This window comes from Tinamus guttatus, unplaced genomic scaffold, assembly GCF_059628265.1.
Source record: "Tinamus guttatus ecotype Peru unplaced genomic scaffold, ASM5962826v1 Tinamus_guttatus_pri_ptg000455l, whole genome shotgun sequence".
In the NCBI taxonomy this organism is placed as follows: Eukaryota; Metazoa; Chordata; class Aves; order Tinamiformes; family Tinamidae; genus Tinamus; species Tinamus guttatus.
The window spans coordinates 171637-190180 of NW_028288989.1; the positions used below are offsets into that span (position 1 = coordinate 171637).

The window sequence follows — 18544 nt, forward strand, 5'->3', positions numbered from 1 at the left end:
CAGCAGGAAGAAAGGAGGAAAAGGAAACGTGGGTTCACATTCTCAGGTAGGAACATTGCCAGTTACAGAAGGTGTTGTGACTGATACACTGTTTTCCATTCTATTCCATATTACTTCCAGAATTTAAACAAACTTGACAGAAGGAAAGCACAGACAACCGAAAAATAAAAGCTGCTTAAAAAGATGCATAAAGCAAACAGCTAAAATATTTATACCATTCAATCCACATGCTTGTTCTCTCTCCATAGGCACTGCCCGTCTTCTCCTTAAAGCATTTTGAAGGATATTTGCTCCATAGATAATATGGGGATGGGGTGTTCCCTCTTTCTGCAGATGCTTTTTAATGGGCTCAATGAAGTAATCCCCTTGGGGCAGATGGAAATATCCAGTCTGAAAATAAGCATAAAACAGTTAATCTCTACTGTCCAGTACCGCAAGTCGAAGAGAGCATAGACTGTTTCACATCACTGTCTCTGAGCTTTTCTCTTAAGGCAGTCACTGCAGAATCAAAATATGAGAACAACAGACTTTCAGCATTTATTCTGTTGCATACATCTAGGCGTAACAGGGTAAAGGGGCATGTAAAAAATTTTTTAATAACATGAAATCCAGTTTGAGACAAAAGTTCCATATTGTACAAAGCTGCTGAAGGGCCAAAAGTTAATTAGTTGCACACAATGCACTAGAAAGTTGTGTCTTGTTCTTCTGTCTTTTTCTATCTCTTCCCTGGAAAACAAGCCCTGAATAGAAGCTATTTCATAAAAGGAAAGTATAAATCTGCTCCTAGCTGAAATCCTATGTCGAGATCATGCATACGATGAACTGTGTGGTCTACTCTCGTCTCAAAAGTGCAAACCCCTTCTGGCCTCAGGCTTTCAGTGGAACAAGCAAGCAGCTGTTCACACATTTTAATAAGCTCTTGTGATCATAAAATAGACCTGAATAACAAAGGCTGTAAAATTTCTCATGCTACAGGTTCTGTACCCAACTCCTGACTTTGAGCAAGAACACCTTTGATAACCATCTGGACTGCACAGGATTCATTTATATCTCCCCTCCCCTGTGACCTAAGGGATGGATCCAGCAGTTGGACAGTGTCAGACCCTTGTGTCTGTGTTAGCACTTTTAGCAGGGATTACCAGCACTGCGTGAGCCTTGTACAGCCCTTCCACTTTGAAGTATGTAATACACATAGCACTAAAGCTAAAGCAAAGGCTCTGCTAAACACAGTCCCACCTTTACCATACAGGAAATCTCCCTGATGCGAGATTTGGCATCTCCTTCTTACGGCTTCTCCCCGCACTGCCCTCTCTTCAGCTTCTCTCATCACTACAACCTTCTTGCTCAATAGCAGAAGAATCGAGATGTGGCACTGCTGCTGCATTCAAACTTGTAAGGACAGAAACAAGAAACCTCAGCTGAAACTCCTCAAGTCTTAGTTTCTCCCCATAGCTGGGAAATCTAGTATGCAAGTGAAGGGAACAAGGAGATCATGGGAGTGGAGGAAAAGCAAATTTTAAAGGATAAGCACTCGTGGGCTATGTATGAGCAGCCCACAGGCAGCTCAGCAAGAACTCCACATAACCTACTTCAAAGCCTCCTCCAAAAAATGCCTTTTACCTCCACTCTGATAGCCTTTGGCACAATACGTCCCACACCAAATTAGTCCAAACATGGATTTTTGACTGCCTTTTCTCAGAGTCTCTATCAGTTCCTAAAAGCATAAAAATCATTCCCAACTTTTACTTGCAATGGAAATCTAAAAGCCAGAGGTCATCCTTAGTTGGAAGCCTTGATTAAGTCCATGCTGTTTCACAAGTCCAGGACTCTGAGGCTTTCTGTCTCTTTTCTTCGCTTTCTCTACCTTTCCCTTAAAAAAAAAAAATCCAGCCTTATTTTTAAACATAGTCAGGTTGTTTTTTTAAATCATACATCAACAGTACTACAAAAGCAATAAATTCCATGTTCAGGACGGATGAAGATGTCAAGCAAGCATAAATCTATAGAGGAAGAACTCCTACAAGGAGGCTAAACCTGGAGGAGATCAGCAGATGTGGCTTCCCCCCTGCTGCTCAAGCAATATAAGTATTAGTATAAGTTCTTGCCCAGTCTTTTTCATTCCACAATAACTCATTTTTTCTTTGATACTCTGAAATCCTGGGTCACTTTGACCTTTTCTGTTGTATTTTTAACTCAGAATCAGGAGGAAACAATTCTCTCCCCTCCCCTCCCACTGTCAACTCCAACTCTGTATGGCAAGTTGATTAGTCACTGGGCTATTGTATCAAGGTTACATGTGTAAAAATGAAAGCAATAGTATAAAAAGGCTTATGCAAATAGAAATTTCATTTCTGCTGCCAGTACTTGCATGTAAAAATTCAGCTCTCCATCCATGTTTTACAAGGTGACAGACATTTACCATAATCCACATTGTCTACAGATGCAGAAAAACAGCAAGACAGGTTGTTCAATAAGTCACTAAACAGTTAATACAGAACATGACCTCAAATACCTCCACTATATTTTTAACTTTTTTTTTTTTGTATAGAACATCTGTTTTCTCAGTTATGGCTTTTTGCCATAGTAATTCTGTCCCAAGTCATCTCTGTTTCAATACATTGACAACACCCCAAACCAGCTGGGATTCTATGGACATCATTTGCTGTGTGCAGCAGTATGACATCACTGTCCCATCCATGGGAGGCAGAAATCCCACCAGACTTCCTCTAGATCAGAGATAAACCTAGACTAGTTCCTCCCGTTTCCTGCAACAATTGTTCATCTGCACTAGTTCTTATACTCTTCTGACCAACACATTCCAGGAGTGCATACAGTTCCTGCCGCATGTGCTTTGTTCCTTCTGTGGATGGGTAACAACGTGCAACAACACAGTCACTAGCACCATCTTCTTTGTGCTGTAATTACTACCTTCCTTCTTGTTCCTCCTGGTTATGTTAGCTGAAGCCCTAAAGGCACCTCCTGCACTTGTTGCAGGAAAAGGGAAAGCTCGTCATTTTCCTTAATTCCTGGAAGCAGCCATGTCTGCATGTCAGATCTTTCTCAAAGAAAGCCACCTCAGACACAAATAACTTTTAAAAAACTAAGGTATCACAAAATGAACAAAAGTATCAAAACTGTTGTTGGCTTAAAATTGCCAGCAATGTGAAAAAATGGACAAATAAGAAATACATGTAGGTACAAATGTAGCATTCTTCAAGACTGAAAGCAAGATCAATAATGGTAACCAACATTCTTATTGCATACACACACATCCATTTCTATTAAGCCTGTGATTGGAGAGGTAGCTTAAGAGCAATACTAAAAATGTGTTACTCCATAACTTCATGGGTCTTTTTTTAAGGGAAGACATGACATTATGACATACTGTACTTTGAGCATCTACAAATGACCACATTACATGCATGAGCTTATCAGGAAAAGATACAATATACGTAGTTCACATAAAAGCGCTGGCTAGATCAATTCTGGAACTTGCCTCAAAACTTCCCCTTTTCTCTCATACTATTCAATTCTTAAATGTCTGAGAACGTCTGCTAGTTCTGGAACAAGAACAAGAGCTGACCCCTTCCAGGAGAAAAGCTCTTCTCAACTGTTCATAGAAGCGACAGGAAGGGAAGTACAGGAAACCTTGCAAGAGAGATCACTTCTATTTTTTGCCTAACAGCACAGGTTTAAAGTTTGCTTATTGCAATTAGTGTTGAATATAGTTTGTTTGCTAACACAGCCATCATGCATGACAGTGCTTCATTTTCTGATTTATAAGTTGCTGGAGATTTCCTCTTTCTCGAGGCCAGAAGCTCACTGCTCTGCACAGTTACAAGGCAGATCTATCACCGGGCTTCTCAAATTGTTCTTCCATAAAGGTTCTCCATAGCAAGAAATGCTTTGCCTACACCAAATAGGCTTCTTCAGATCTTCCCAAAGAAGATTCTTAACCTTTAGTTTGAAACTGTCCTGAAACTATTTTATTCTCGACCCATTAGCTGTCGTATAGCAAGGACTTTCATTCCTGCTCAGAACTACAGCATGCAGAGGCTACGCACTTAGTCATACAGAAGATGTTTATAATTTAATTGATAAAGAAGCTGATTTGGTTCATATTTCGATTCTATTATTTTGATTCATTTTTTCTATACATTAGAAATACTGATTCAAAACATCACCGCTTTAACTGAGAAATGTGGACACATTAGAAATAGCTTATTACAGTGGAAAAGCGAAATACTTTCTATTTCAAATGATAATATTCCCAGGGAAATATTTTTTATGAATTTAATTTCCTGCTCTACCTTAATGAGAAGCACAATGCCTGTGTAAATTTATGGGCAAATCAAATAAGGAAATCGCAGCAGCAAACACCGCACTCAGCGCTGCTTGTGATGAACAGATTGCAAAAGGCTGCTGCCAGTGTGCAGATGGGCTTTCAAACAGCTTCCTAACACCCTCATTACTGCTGAACTAGCACTTTGCACTTGCCCTTTGGTTCCTCATAGGCTACCCACTGTGAAAGCAAATAACAAGACCAAACAGAGGAAAACATCAACAAGCTCTGTATTAAACTTACTTCATAGCACTTGAACTGGCAAGATTCCCTTTGCTGTTTAAACATTCCCTTCTGTTTGCTCTTATATTTGTTCTTTCCCAAGTTGCAAATATAATAGCAAACATTTTCTCATTTGGAAGTCTACAAGATTTCAAACTCTGTATATGCATAACATTTTTAGGATATCCATGCCTGACAATGCTACTGTTTGAGTACATTCACTCAGAATGCACTCAGCATAAATGACTAAGCCTCATTCTTATGCTCATTGCAAAATCGAGATCACAGTATTTACTTTTACCATTCAAAGCAACCATCACAGTCAAGTTTCCATCATTTAAACTTCTTTACCAAAAACTACTGTATAAAACAGTAATAAAAATGGCCAGAAAACATGGACTTTCCTCCATGCCTACAAGTGAAATCAACCACACATTTTTTTTCTCATTTTTTCCTTCAATGAACTTCCTACAAATTCTAATATTTTTGCCAAAAGTGCCTCCCAGAGTGTATTTGGAAGAGTTGTCTCATTGTTCCATAACTTTTTAGTTCAAAGTGCCTTTTTCTCTACCCTCCTACCCCACTCCCAATGGCTCCCTGGACAGTTTGCAGCTCCTGCAATGCATGGCTCTCATGATGGGGTAGTCCTAAAATACTTTTGACTTATGATTTTCAGCCAACTTTTTTTTTTTTTTTTTTTAGATTTTCAACAGAAATTTGAGTTTCCCAGTAGAAAGCAGTTGTTTTTCTTTTGATCAATATAAAGTTTGGGAGTGTTTTTTGCAATCAAAAAAACCCCTGTTTTCTGGCAGATATTTTTCTCAAGCAATCCCACACAAGAAACAGAAGCAGAGTATTGCAGGAAGGGAAAAAGCAGCCTAGAGCCTTGGCTAAGCTTGCGGCACTACCCGAGAAAGGAGGGGTTGGAATCAGTGGGAGTTTGGGGCCGGAGGGGGAAGGCTCCCAAGCCACTATGAGCAATGCTCAGACTTTCAGCCTAAATCTGCATTACTGACTACATTGACGATAATACTAAAAATAAATTTTTAAAAAACATCTGCAGCAAAAACTGCTCATTGCTCACCCAAAAAGACTGCAGTAATTCTGACATCCACAGGCACTGAAAACACAGAGAGCTTTCAGAAATGAAAAACATGAACAGAAATGAACAAAAATAAGGTGCTGGGTTTACCCGTAAGTACTTTTCTCTGGCTGCTTATCAGAAGTGTAAGGCATATTAAGAGAATTTCAGTTTGAACAAAAGAATTTTCTAATCAAAGGAAAATTTGCACTGAAGGAAACAGCTCTTTACCAGAGAATTTCAGCCTTAGACAAGAAAAATCCAACTAGTGAAATAAATTATCTGTAAACATTACAACATCACACATGCTGAATCTATTTTCCTTTTTCACTCTGCCTGCTTCGTGTATTTTGTCCTTTTCTTTCCCCACTACTCCCCAGGGATATTTCTACTTCAGTCATTATCTGATGCTATCTCAGCCAGAACCCAAGCCCAGGAACACCAGGGGCCAGGCTAGATTTTCACCAACTTCCTCATATTTAGCTAGAGCTGGGAATGAAAAAACAAATCAACAAAGGATTTTCAAATGCTGATTATCTGCTAGATGTCAAGAAATTTGGCAAGACACTCCTGTGCACATCACCCGCAGAGGCGGCCAACACCCCAGCAGCTCTTAGAGTCTTACAGAAAGCAGGGATGCTTGCAGCAGACCGTGGGGAAAAAAGCACTGAGGCACTGGAAAACTACTTAATAGTTTAATGCAGGTTTGGTCTAAAACCCTAACACCTTGTTTTTATGATTACAAGGCAAGCTGAAGACAATCCTATCACACCAAAATGTTTTATGTTCTTTTGTCATACTTGCTGGCTTCTGCATTTTAGAAGCAAAACAGAAATTAGACAGAAACATGCGGCTTTTTTGTACACTCTGCACAATGAAGGCTCAGAAAGTTCATGATGCACAATGGAGAAAAACAAGTAAAAAGGAATTGGTACAAATCCAAATTCACAGCATATTTACGAGACAGCTTTTCTAACAGAAAATAATGAGGGTCCGATATTTTCCCATTCTTGGGTTCTTAACAGTCAGACTGCAGCCTTGGATATGTCAGGGATAACATCCTTCCTGGCTGGAGACATCACCTGAGCAAAGGGGAAGTCAGCAGGGGTGTCTGTAGGACTAGAGCTGTTAGCTACCATACAACCATTTACAAGACCCACCTGAATTACCCACCTGAAAGACTTGTAAAGAACCATTCCAGGAGCACTACAGTCTGCTCTGAGAAAGCGAGGATGACGAGGAAGCACACATCTACGCCAAGGTCCCCTTCCCTTGATAGGCATCTCCTCCAGCACATTCTCAACAGGACACACAGGAGACAAACACTTAGGGTTACAGCACCAGTTTGCTGGGGACCACACTCCACTTCATCTCTTCACTGGATTAGAGCATAATAGACCCCCTTCTTTTCCCATAGTTAAGCAAAGATGAGGACTCAAATGAAAGTTATCTAGGAGACATTTAAAGGAGCGCAGAGCACTACATCAATTCCACTGTCCTTATAAATGGGCAAGAAAAGCAGACAGGCAAAACTCCTGCACTCATCTGTTTCTTTGCAGTGCCCTGGGAACAACCTGCCAAGAAACGGTGATAACCAAGAACGACCCTGATACCAGATCTCTAACCAGCAGGGAGCTTTGCATTTCTTACATTCATTTATATTACAGGAAATTCCTTGTAAAACAGGAATGTTCACTGGGGAGTGGAACATACTTGCATAAGGAAGCAGTACTCAGAAAATACAAGTTTAATATATATCATTATTCACAGTTCAAGTCATGGCTTCCTCTTATTAATTTGTATTGTCCATCCTAATGTCCTCAACTGTATCGACTCTTTGCTGGCTATATTTGGAAGAATCAATCTCATCTCATTTACACATGGACTTGTTGAGACTCCACTGGCCTCTGCCACATTTGCAGCAGAGAATTACTTTGTCTCTTCTCTCATGATAGAAGATCCATAAGTGAAAGACGACAATTATCTGGCTGTGAAGTTGCTTAGAATCTCTTTAGTTTCTGTATGGGCTTCTGCTTTGAGATCTCCAGTATTTCATGAGGAACATGAAAAATGGGCATTTTCACAGCTTCTGCATCTCTAACAGTATCACAGAGCCCCAGTAGCTGTCACTTCATACTGTGCAGTTCCCAGAGCTCCCATCTGCTTCCTTCCAAATTCTCATCCTCTGTTTTTTGAAATATACCCCGTACAATATGCTTAAGCCAAATCCATTCTCCTTCACTCCATCTAAAGCTCAAACACACCATTAAATTCCAATGAGGAAAATATTTATTGCCCTTAGCAGAGATACAGTAACCATCTGTTTTTATCACCTTATATCACACCAAAGATGTCATTTAATAAATCTTGTACAACTTTCAATGCTGCTTACATTGAAACAAGCATGTGTTCGCCACAGGCTAAGAGCACCCAGTAGAGAGATGGTGCAGCTCAGTTGTCTCAATCCCTTAACTCAAGCACAGTTTGAGCCTTTTCTCTCTCTGCCATTGCCATTTCCACACTGCAGCTGAGAGGGGGACTCCCAAGGGCTCTCTGAAGCGCAGAGCACTCCCAGGCTCTGCGGCACCTTTTATCAGTATTTCCCTCATCTCCCTATGGAGAAGGCAGTGCTGCCCAAAGTAAAGGAGACATCCCCACCAGGACAGGTTGGATGGGTAGCTTCTTGCTTGTGCCCCAACCTGTCCACACCACAGCTTCAATCCTCCTCGGTTGTAAAGCCGCCTGTAGAAGTTGCTCCCTGGAAATATCAGCTAGGGCACACTGGAGCACTCCATGGCAAGGAATGTGGAATAAATACCTGGTACAACTTTGAGCTTTACTCTAGAGGGAATCTAATAGCAGTTTAAATTCAAATCAAAAAACCCTATCAGCTTTCCTCTCTAGTGTGTAGGGCGCACTTTGGCCAAGAGTCAGACTTTTTCCTTCTCCTCCATTTAAAAAGGTTTAACTCTTCTTCCTATTCTCTCCTTTTCCCCCTCTTCTGCAAAAGACTTGTGTACTGGAATATCTAGAACTGTTAATGCAACCTTCAAGTGCTGAGGCATACTCTAACTATAGTCACAAAAGGTTGAGATTCTTGCAAGTTTTGCAGTCATTTGTGATCCAAAACAACTTGGCAGGTATCACTGTTCTGAGGGAAACTAAAAAAAAAAAATTGCTCTGTTCCTTCAAAAACCACCTTCAGTTAGAAGGATGGGAAAGAGCTGCAGCTGCTTTAGTTTATAAAATTACACCTGAAACATCATATATTTCCAATTAAGATCTTTCAGAAAGAAAATGCAGAGGGGTCATACTGTCCAAATTCAACCTTTTGCCTCCAAACTTGTGATGCCTCTGGCTGTGCATCGCGGATGGGCTTAATGAATGAAGTTCAGGACTCCTAACAAGGATCATGCCACCATTTCTCATGAAAACATTCCATCAATGCAAAAAAAAGAGGCAGTCAATAGTGATGCCCTCAGTTTCTTCTTCTTCATTTATCTTTTATGCTTCCAAGGCCTTTTTCAAAGGTCACTTCCCCACGTCAGTGAATAACCTTAGAGCAGCACAGTGACATTGACAGCAGTCCTGTGCATTCAGGAGAAATGATGGTTCATGCTCAGGAACTGCAGCTTGGAGAGCAAGAAGACTGCACGGACCATCGCTGCAGGGGAATGGAGGAAGAGGAGGGGTTCACACCCAAATACCGTGTCAGACAGGAGAACTCAGCACCCAGTATATGCTAAAAGACACCACAGGCAATAGCTGTATTGAAAAAGGATTAAATAAAACACAGGGGTAAGGATAAGGGAAAAAAGTGAAAAATAAATGCAACAGAACTAGGAAAAGAGAGTCGCGGAATTTGGAAAACTGCAACAGGCACACTGGATACAGCAATATATCACCAGAATAACTTACACATGTGAGACTACATCAGACAGGCGGCAGAATAGAACCATAGAATCGTTACAGTTGGAAAAGACCTTCGAGATCGAGTCCAACCATTAGCCTTTCAACACCAAACCTGCTAACCCTGTCCCCAAGTGCCTCATCTACACGTTTCTTGAACACTGCCAGGAACTCTGCTGCCACCACTCCCCAGGGCAGCCTGTTCCAATCCTTCTGTGTAGAATTTTTGTCTCAATGTTTAAGTCCCTAAAAGGAGTAGCATCTGGCTACCTCAAATCACACAAAAACCCTTTTGGTAAGGAAGGGCTGGATCTGATGAAATTCCAGCTACCTCCCATAAGAGGCTGAATAGCTTCAAAGAATTCAGCATGGTCAGGGTTTTCTAGAGCTGGGCCCACAGAGACTTTTGTGCCATCTTAAGCTCAGTCTGTCCAGGCATGGATGAGCCCATGTGGCTGCACTGGCCTCCCAGGGAAGGATGACCAGCAGCCCTCTCAAACAGTGGCACACAGGAAAAATCAGATCAAGGGATTTTTCCTATAAGTGGCAGAACTGTTTGGCTGAGAAAGTGATACCACATGCTGACATCAGCACAAGGCAAGTACACACACACACACACAAAAAAAAAAAAAAAAAAAATCAAGCCTGTTCTGTGCAATTCTGCTGTTACAGACATATTTGAGAGAGGAAATTTTCTGTCAGTGCCAAGCTAAAAACACATCGTCTAACCAAGCATCCATGGTACATACATTATGTAAACACTTTCTTATTTAGAAATGAGGTGCAATTCCCATGGGATCAATGCTACGGAGATGCACTGAGGGCAGGAACTTTAAGCAGGTCACTGGACCAAGCAATCACACAAGTACGACAGAGAGCGTGGCCGCATTCAAACGGGTGACCAGAGGCACTGATGCCATGTGCTCGGCGAGGATGCCCATGCTCAGGGTAGCAACACTCTACTTGCCCAGAAATGCCAAGTATGACACAGGGAAGGAAGGGACAGCCCCTCTCCCATCCCACCTTGACTTTCTGGAGAGCAGGTTTGATTCACAAGACTTACCTGACTACCAAGGGCTTGACTAAACCCTTGACACAAGAACATCCATCCTTATTGCTTCCCAGCAACAACTGGCATCCAGGTTGCATTAGTGGCAAAAAGCCTCCAATTTCAGGCTTTGTGCCACTCTGCACTGAAATCAGTCAGAGCCTTTACAATAACTACACACAGGCCTGCGGCAAGCCCTTATGTTCAAACCCAAAAGACACACAGTTTGCATGCAGTTAGATATCCAGTAGAAAATGCTGGTCTGCAGAATTCAGACTTTTTTTGTTTAAAAAAATATAGTGGACTGATAGAATTCTTCATAATGAGAATGAGACAAGATATATAAATGTTGGGGGGGAGTGGGCGGGGAAAGGAAGCAGAGAATCCTGATTACTGGAAAATCAGAGCAAAACAGAACCTGATAATATGATTTAATAAATTCAAGGCATGCCTACACATTGCACACTTCATGCAGATTTGGGCCCCTCTACTATAAAAACAATGAAATAACTAGGGAAAAAAAGCTAACATGACTAAACAAGGCTACAAAGCAACTTCTGTACAAAACACAACTGAAAAGTCTAAGAGAAAGAGACAGAAGGGAGGCAGCAAGTGGCAGAGAAACCACAGGGAAAAACATTTCTTACCATCTCTGCTAGCACACAAGCCAGGGAGCTTTGAAGAGAGCTAACAGATAACAAAAGGAGATTCTTTTCACCCAAACACTTAAGCCAAGGCAGCAATTACCAGAAAGGTGCAAAGGAGAAATGTTTAGAGAGGTCCCAGAAGGAACTGGACAAATCCATGCAGGATTGGAGAGAAAAATACCAGTTGTAGCTCAGAGACCAGCAACAAGCAGAAGAAAAGTTCCTGCTTGCTAAGGTCCCTCCCCAAGAACCTGGCATTGATCCCTATTTCCTTTTGAAGTCAGAGGTTAGTCAAGGGCCTGGCAAATTGCTCTTTCCACCAACATGAGGAACACAAACCACAGTCTTCTGCTTCGGTAGGAGGTTTCATAGGAGTTTTTTCATCAGAAAGTATAGGGTTTTTTTGGTTGAGTGCTTAACCTTTTGCAGCCCAAGAGGCTCCTACGGTGCTTTTCATTCTCGGGGCTTCTGCTTTCTTATAGCTGTAACGTCAGCTCACAATGACCAGAATTAACCTCCTAGGACTTCACAGCAGAGCACAAGTTTTCCTGAATCTCTTCAGGGCAGCCCTTCTTTCCAAGCACAGAATATGCGTCAGGCTGCAGTTCTGGGCTGACCCGGTACAGCCAGGTATTGCATCTTTGTGCAAGAAGCACAAAGCGTGGCCCTGAGAAGAGGTTGCTGCATAACGAAAGTATCCTAGTGGTGCAGCTCACCTATGGAAATCAAAGGGACAGATTCGGGGCTAAGAACTTGGGATTCTCATTTAAGTGTTTTGATATACATTTGTTTCTTTTTCCTGTAGCATAGATCTGTAAAGAAATTAGGTTTTGTCCATTGAAAAAGCTTTTCATTCAGAGTTGACATATGAATTAGTCAAAAGAGATTTTCATGAAGAGTTTTCATGAAAGATTACTTCTATTTTTTCAAAACGTATTTTGAAAATAAGTGTTTCATTTTGTCTTGTTTAAAAGCAGCAGTCAGCCTTTTCAGTGTGAATGTGGTATCTCTTAGCACATTGTGGTTGTTTAAAGACAGAAAACCTAGAAAAAAAATGGGCTGTTTATCTGCCTTCTTTGTCCCCCTTCTTCAGTAAAAGATTCCTGGGAACCAGGCAGTTGAGGAAATCTATCTTGTTTTAGTAAGAGGATTAATTTTCTTTCTGTTGTCATCTTTTCTTTTCCTCAAAGGATGTTAAGTCATCAGAACTGGCACGTTTTGAAATCCCCATAACTTAATTTGCATAGGTTCAAAAATGATGAAAATCTCTAAGTAGAGCAGCAACATAGATGTTCAGCACCTTTAAAAAATACACCACTTTGTCTCTTTAGGACACGTAATACTTTTTATAAGAAACAGATTCAGCGATATAACTAAGTATACAAAAGAATGGGTTTTTGTTTGCAGTTTGTTTGCTTGTTTTTAAACAGATCAGATACACAAGTTAATTTCTTCAGCAGGACAGTACCTCATTCCACAGGCATATAATGTGCTTTCAGGGAAGTTTTTTTTAAAAAAAATAGCACTCAAACCTAGAAGGCACTAACTTCAATTCCTACTCAAAATGATTCTTGATAGCTTGGGAACAGATCAATACAGTTTATCAAGGACAACAAATCAAAGGCTTGATAACAATGGAAAACAATTAGGAATAAAAAAAAAGAATAGATCATATGCAGTTCTCAGGCAGTTTCAGTGGACTTAAAGAACTCTTTAAGTACACGTATTTTAAAGCTTACGCTCTAAAAATAACTTGTGTCTCACAGGGTTGCTTCCAGATCAAATAATTTCAGAAGGAAGACTACTGCATCAAAAATAAGCCACAATTCAGCTCTGAGAAAGGTAAGCTCACATAAGTATTGCCTGCAATGAGCAAGTCGATCTGTTTTTGCTATTTCAAAGAGCTGCATAGTTGGACTGAAGTGTCAGAACCAGACTTCTACCGCAAAAACTTTTATGATCAAGATGACATTGTGATTGAGAAATGTAACATTTTAAAAGCTTTTAATATATCTATATAGCAACATATATTCCTATATATATAAGATTTTCCTACAAGATTATGCCATTCCATGATGAAGACAAGCTGAAAGATAAACTATTACATAAAAACAGGGCTTTTGCACTAGCCAAGAAAAAGCTGTTTTTGTTCCCAAAACAAAACACTGAAGACTCCAAGCTATGCAACTCCCTGTCAAAACTATGTCTTTTCTTCTTCTTCCCTTTAAGAATGAAAAATATAACACAAACCCTGAACCAGTTTCATCCCTGGTTGAGCTTCATTGATTTATTTGCAGCAGGGGCAGATCTGACTGCCTACATCCTAACAATGTGTAGCTTCCAAAGGCAACAAATAATTCCTTTCAGGCTCATATGGGAAACACATGTATTGCTCTCCTCCCTCCTGCTATTCTCAAATACAGCAATTTTACTTTGTGGTCAGTACTCGGCACATGACTACACTTTGAGATCCCTAATATGTGCTTTGGAGGAGGGTACTTTCACAGTTGAATCTGCAGAACTGGAAAGTACTTTATTGAACTGGCTGTAAAAAATCATTTGCAGCTGTTTTTTACTCCTAGCACTGACTCCTATCTCAGGGCACACGTTCTCCTCCCCTTCCGTGCTCTGGTTCATCCAAGAAACAGTTATTTGGCAACACGTATCTGGAGTCTGCTGATCGGGGCACCACTGCTCGCCACCTTCAGCGTTAGAATTTGAAGTCACCACCCAGATTTCTCAAAATCTGGGTTAATACCCACATCTAATCCGATTTGATTCACTTGACACTGCCTTTGACTACCTTTGGCAGGGAAGCAGTTAGGACTATCTGGAGATGGGAGCTGCGCGCAGCTACCAAACAAGCTCCAGTTTTGTCTTCAAATCTCCTTAGCTCTCAGGGAGCCTTTTCAGAAGGACTTTTTCCATAACGCATCTTCAAGTGCCACTAACTGTGCTGCAAGGAAGCTCTTGGGATTTTCTTGTCTGCCGTTTTTTAAACAATAATTCCGTTGTCTCAGGAAGAATGCAAGCCAGGCACTGAAACCAAGAAGTCAGCTCCAGCATTTGAAGAGATGTCCAACTCTTGACCACGGCAGTATAAAACACAGAAAGCAAACACACAGGGTGAAAGATGCAGTCACACAAACAGCCTAAAAATCAAGCACATGTGAAACACAGGAATTAAGTCCTCAATTGGACCCCTGAAATTAGAGGGAAAAGAGCTGAGCTGCTGCGCAAAACAGCTGGACTAGAAGTAAACTCTTTGCATAGTCATTTAAGCACTGACTTTTCAAAAGCCATCTGGCCTTTGCATGTCTCATCCTATTGGCAATGCATGAAGGCAAGTAATTTTAACTAAACTGGTAGTCCTCCACATGGGAGCGTTACAAAAGTTATCCAATTTTAGCTTTTTTCAATCTGTATATAGGTAAATATTTTCATGTATTGCCATAAGTCCTTCAGAAATGCCACACTGTAGTTTGCAGTAAGCATTTGCACTTTTACACAAGAGTGCGGCAAAAATCAAAACACAGGGCATATGAGCCTGTTTTTATTAATCTCTTGTCACAGGTCTTTTAAGCTTAAGGGATTTTCAGACAAGGGAGTGAAGCCACAACTCTGAATTACCCCCAGGACTAATATTGTCAACAAGGTTGACCAGAAGCAGATACGGGCCTGCTAACACCACTATCCAACAGGAGGGAAAAAAAAAAAGAAAGTCAAATAGAAGACTCATTTCTCTTTTGAAAGAGAAGTCAAAACACAAAAATCTGTGTCAAACATATTTCCCAAGGAAAAAAAAAATCCATTCATCCTATTGCCAGTTTTTCTATACCAAGGTCTCAGAGCACTGACCGAATTTTGGGGGATGTTTATACAGAACCTAGCACATCACCTGTGACTCACACATCCAACATTACTCAGGACACCAGTAAAAGTGAGTGAACACTCCAGAGCAGCCTTTTTCTATACTGCTTGGGCTCTCTATAGAGAAACCAGGAAAGCATCTGTCCAAATATGAAGTGCAGCTGTTTGCCTTAACAGGGTGCATGTGTGTCACGGCCCCCCTCTGAGGTTAGCTCACTCGGGTTGCCTGCATTACAGCTAAAGCTACAAGATGGCACAAGTCCTGCTTTTATCTTTTGATATTTCCAGCAAGGCCTCTGTCTGGTGGCCAACACAGCGCTCACTGAGACACGCTTCTGGCCAACTTCCTACCAGGTAAGTACACTTCTCTATGCCAGGCAGACTCCAGGATCCATTCAACATCTTGAATGGAAAGGACTCGAGCATCTCAGAAAGCAGATCTATAATTGATAGGTATAAGCATCTGCAGTTTGTCTACATAACTATGCATCTACAGGCACAGTCACCTAGGCCATAACTGGCTCTCCAGAAGCACCCATGCATTAGTTCATCTTCCAAATTTTTAAGAGTCCTAAGAGGTTAAACTTATAAATTATACTGCTTTACTTTGAAACATTTGCCACTTTTCAAATACTGTATTTTCACATTCCCTAAAATGCTCCAAATTCACGATGTTGTAAACTGAACATGCTCTTTTCCTGGGTAATTAACATCAGGCATCTCTGCAAATACTGGAAAGACAATGATTCCTTTGCAGACCCCTGCTGCCATGGCATGATTTCTAACAGAAACCCAAATGGAAACAGAAATCTGCATGCGAAAATATGCAGACACAGATCTATAAACCTGAGAAGAGTGCATTTGGATTCATCCCCATCAGAGCTTTATTCAAAATCAAACCTGTCCACTTAGTCAGTGGTCAGACTGACAGGATCACGCTGTGGTCTATGTCCTGTACAGGAATCAGCACTGCTAAGAAAACATTAGCAATATCTGGTTTATTCTCCATTTATACCTAGCCTGTGTGGAGCTGCTTCAGCAAGGCCAACAGCACATGGAATCATGATCCAGTAGATACTGCTGTTCTGCAGATGAATATGGAGGGACACAGCTGGTAACCAGAGCATGGCATTGATCTGACAGAAACCTTGACAGTAACTTTTTCTTCCCCAGTAATCTTGCAAAATTACCTCATAAGTTAAACTTTCTCAAGACTTCTGAGTTTGACAACATAAGAGACATTCATATGTTTTGTGTTTTGGTGATTATTCAAGACAGAAAATATTAGTTTGCTAGAAAAATAGAAATATCTTATTTTAAAAGCTGGCCTCTGCCAATAGGTAGGAGGAAAAACAGTTTGAACTCCTTCACCTCTACCATGATGTCACCCATGTGGAACACTAAATAGGGGGATATTTTGAGCAAAGTTTGGAGAAGAGCAGTCTGTCTGAACCAGAAAGGAGCACTCTTACTCTTCAGTGACATCTCAGCCAATCTGCCTGTGGGTGGTTTAACTGAGGACCAGCAACTCTTGCCACTTCACTGAACAGCCGTGTCTCCCCACCCCTGATCTCCACTGTCACCATGTGTTACCTTCAAGGTCAGAAACAGCCATTCCCTACCTAGAGGAAAATACCCTTCACGTTTAACTGACACCATGCAGGATGTGGTGCTGGAAGCACCTTCCCTCATTCCAAGGGACACAAGTTGGACCGACTTGTGTTTTGAGGCAAAATGTGCAGTAATGAGTAACTGCAAGGGGGAGGATGGAATCCTAAACTGCCCATAACCTGCATTACCCACCTTCAAGTAATGATCTGGAACCAAAGGGAAGTCAAAAAGGCAGGGGCAGCAGGGCAGCACTGCATCAGGAGAAACAAGTGCATTTCCCAGTTCTGGCCAGTCACCAGTTTAAGGCCTGATCGAGCACCCGTCTCGGCTTATCACACAATAACCATTTTATGTTCTTTTCCTCAAAGCTTAATGTAAGTCTGGTTTAGTACAAAAGTTCACCTCACAACCTCCATCTAGCTTCTAGCCATAGAGAAGACTACTGGAAAGACTCAGAGGCTTCGTGCTCCCAAGCTTGAAATGCACAAGGACAAGCATAAATTTAAAAGAAGTTAAAGTGCTGACTGTGTGAAAGCACCTCGTGCTGCCACCACCCTCTGCTGTTGCAGCAAGGTGACATGAGAGTCACCTTGAACAGGGCTGCAGAGCAACTCAGAGAACCCTATCCCACAGATTCAATGAACATTGACACATTTTGCGGATACTTATTAATTGCTTACAGAACCACTGCTAACAAAATTTTTTACTTTAATCATGTAAACCAATGTTTTATTTGGTCAGATATTGGGAGTCAGCCCACATACTGATTTACTTTTAGCTTGACTTTTTATTGCTGCTTTATTCCCTTCAGTTCCCCCCCACCCCTCTCCTTTTCCAGTGTTTTGTATCTGCCATCAAGTAACTGGCAAAGTCAGTCAAAATGAGTCTCAGACTCTTCAAAAGCCACAAGCTGAAACAGAAGTTACCCTCTAAGTGCTAGGCAGGTAGAACCAGTAAACACTATGCACAAGTTAGTATTTTCCAAGGCTGAAATCAGATCCCCAGATGCAGCATTTGTTTGACCAAATGTAAATCACTACTTCCAAGCTGGCATCCTCAGGATCTATCACTACTTCCAAGCTGGCATCCTCAGATCTCTTTCATGATCAGTGAAGAAAAACAGGCAATTTGTCTGACCAAGCTGATGCACAAGTTTTAGGATGAGTCAAATTTCACTGTAGGTTTCTGCTTCTTTTCGCTGATCATGAAGAAAGTCTAGATGAGCTCAAAAATTGACGTTTGCACACAAAATATAAATATTTGGTCAGATAAATCTCACCTACGATGACCTAGGATAGTGTTAGAAGAGACTCCATATAACTGTTTTCTCTCTAACATAGAGTTCTATGTTCACTTATACTTATTCAGTGTTTTCTAAGTCAGTTGTAAAAAAATCATTTTTGTCAGTAAATTGTCGGTTGCGAAAAAAGTAGAATTCAGTGTGCAAATAACTTCAGAACAGAAAAAGAAAAGCAGCTAGCATTAAGGATATTCTGCAATACAGGGCAATATTTCTTATCAAGGCATAGAGTAAGGAGGAAGATGCTGAAGTATTTTTAATTTTCAAACTATCACTATTTGTAATAAACCGTCAGCTGTTCAACTAGTAAGTCATTTAAAATTGTAGACCACAGAATGCAAGATATGAAGTGTTTTATTGAGAAGCATATGTCTAAGTATTCTCATTAATCCACAAATAACTGAATATATTTCCAACTGTAGAAGATTTTTGCTAGCTTTCTGACCTTATTTTTTATTTAATCTAGGGTTTTCTCACTCTATTCTTTCCTTTGATGATTATTTCAAAGTTAAAG

The 18544-nt window shown here is 40.8% G+C and overlaps 1 protein-coding gene across 1 annotated transcript in view; it reads right to left on the reverse strand.

Annotated features, from left to right (window-relative positions):
* ADAMTS12 (ADAM metallopeptidase with thrombospondin type 1 motif 12) overlaps window positions 1–18544 on the reverse strand; it is a 137299-nt gene that overhangs the window by 83626 nt on the left and 35129 nt on the right. Inside the window, exon 3 of the mRNA XM_088532112.1 lies at window positions 216–390. Coding sequence (XP_088388238.1) covers window positions 216–390 — 175 coding nt within the window. The remainder of the gene's footprint in view (window positions 1–215; window positions 391–18544) is intronic.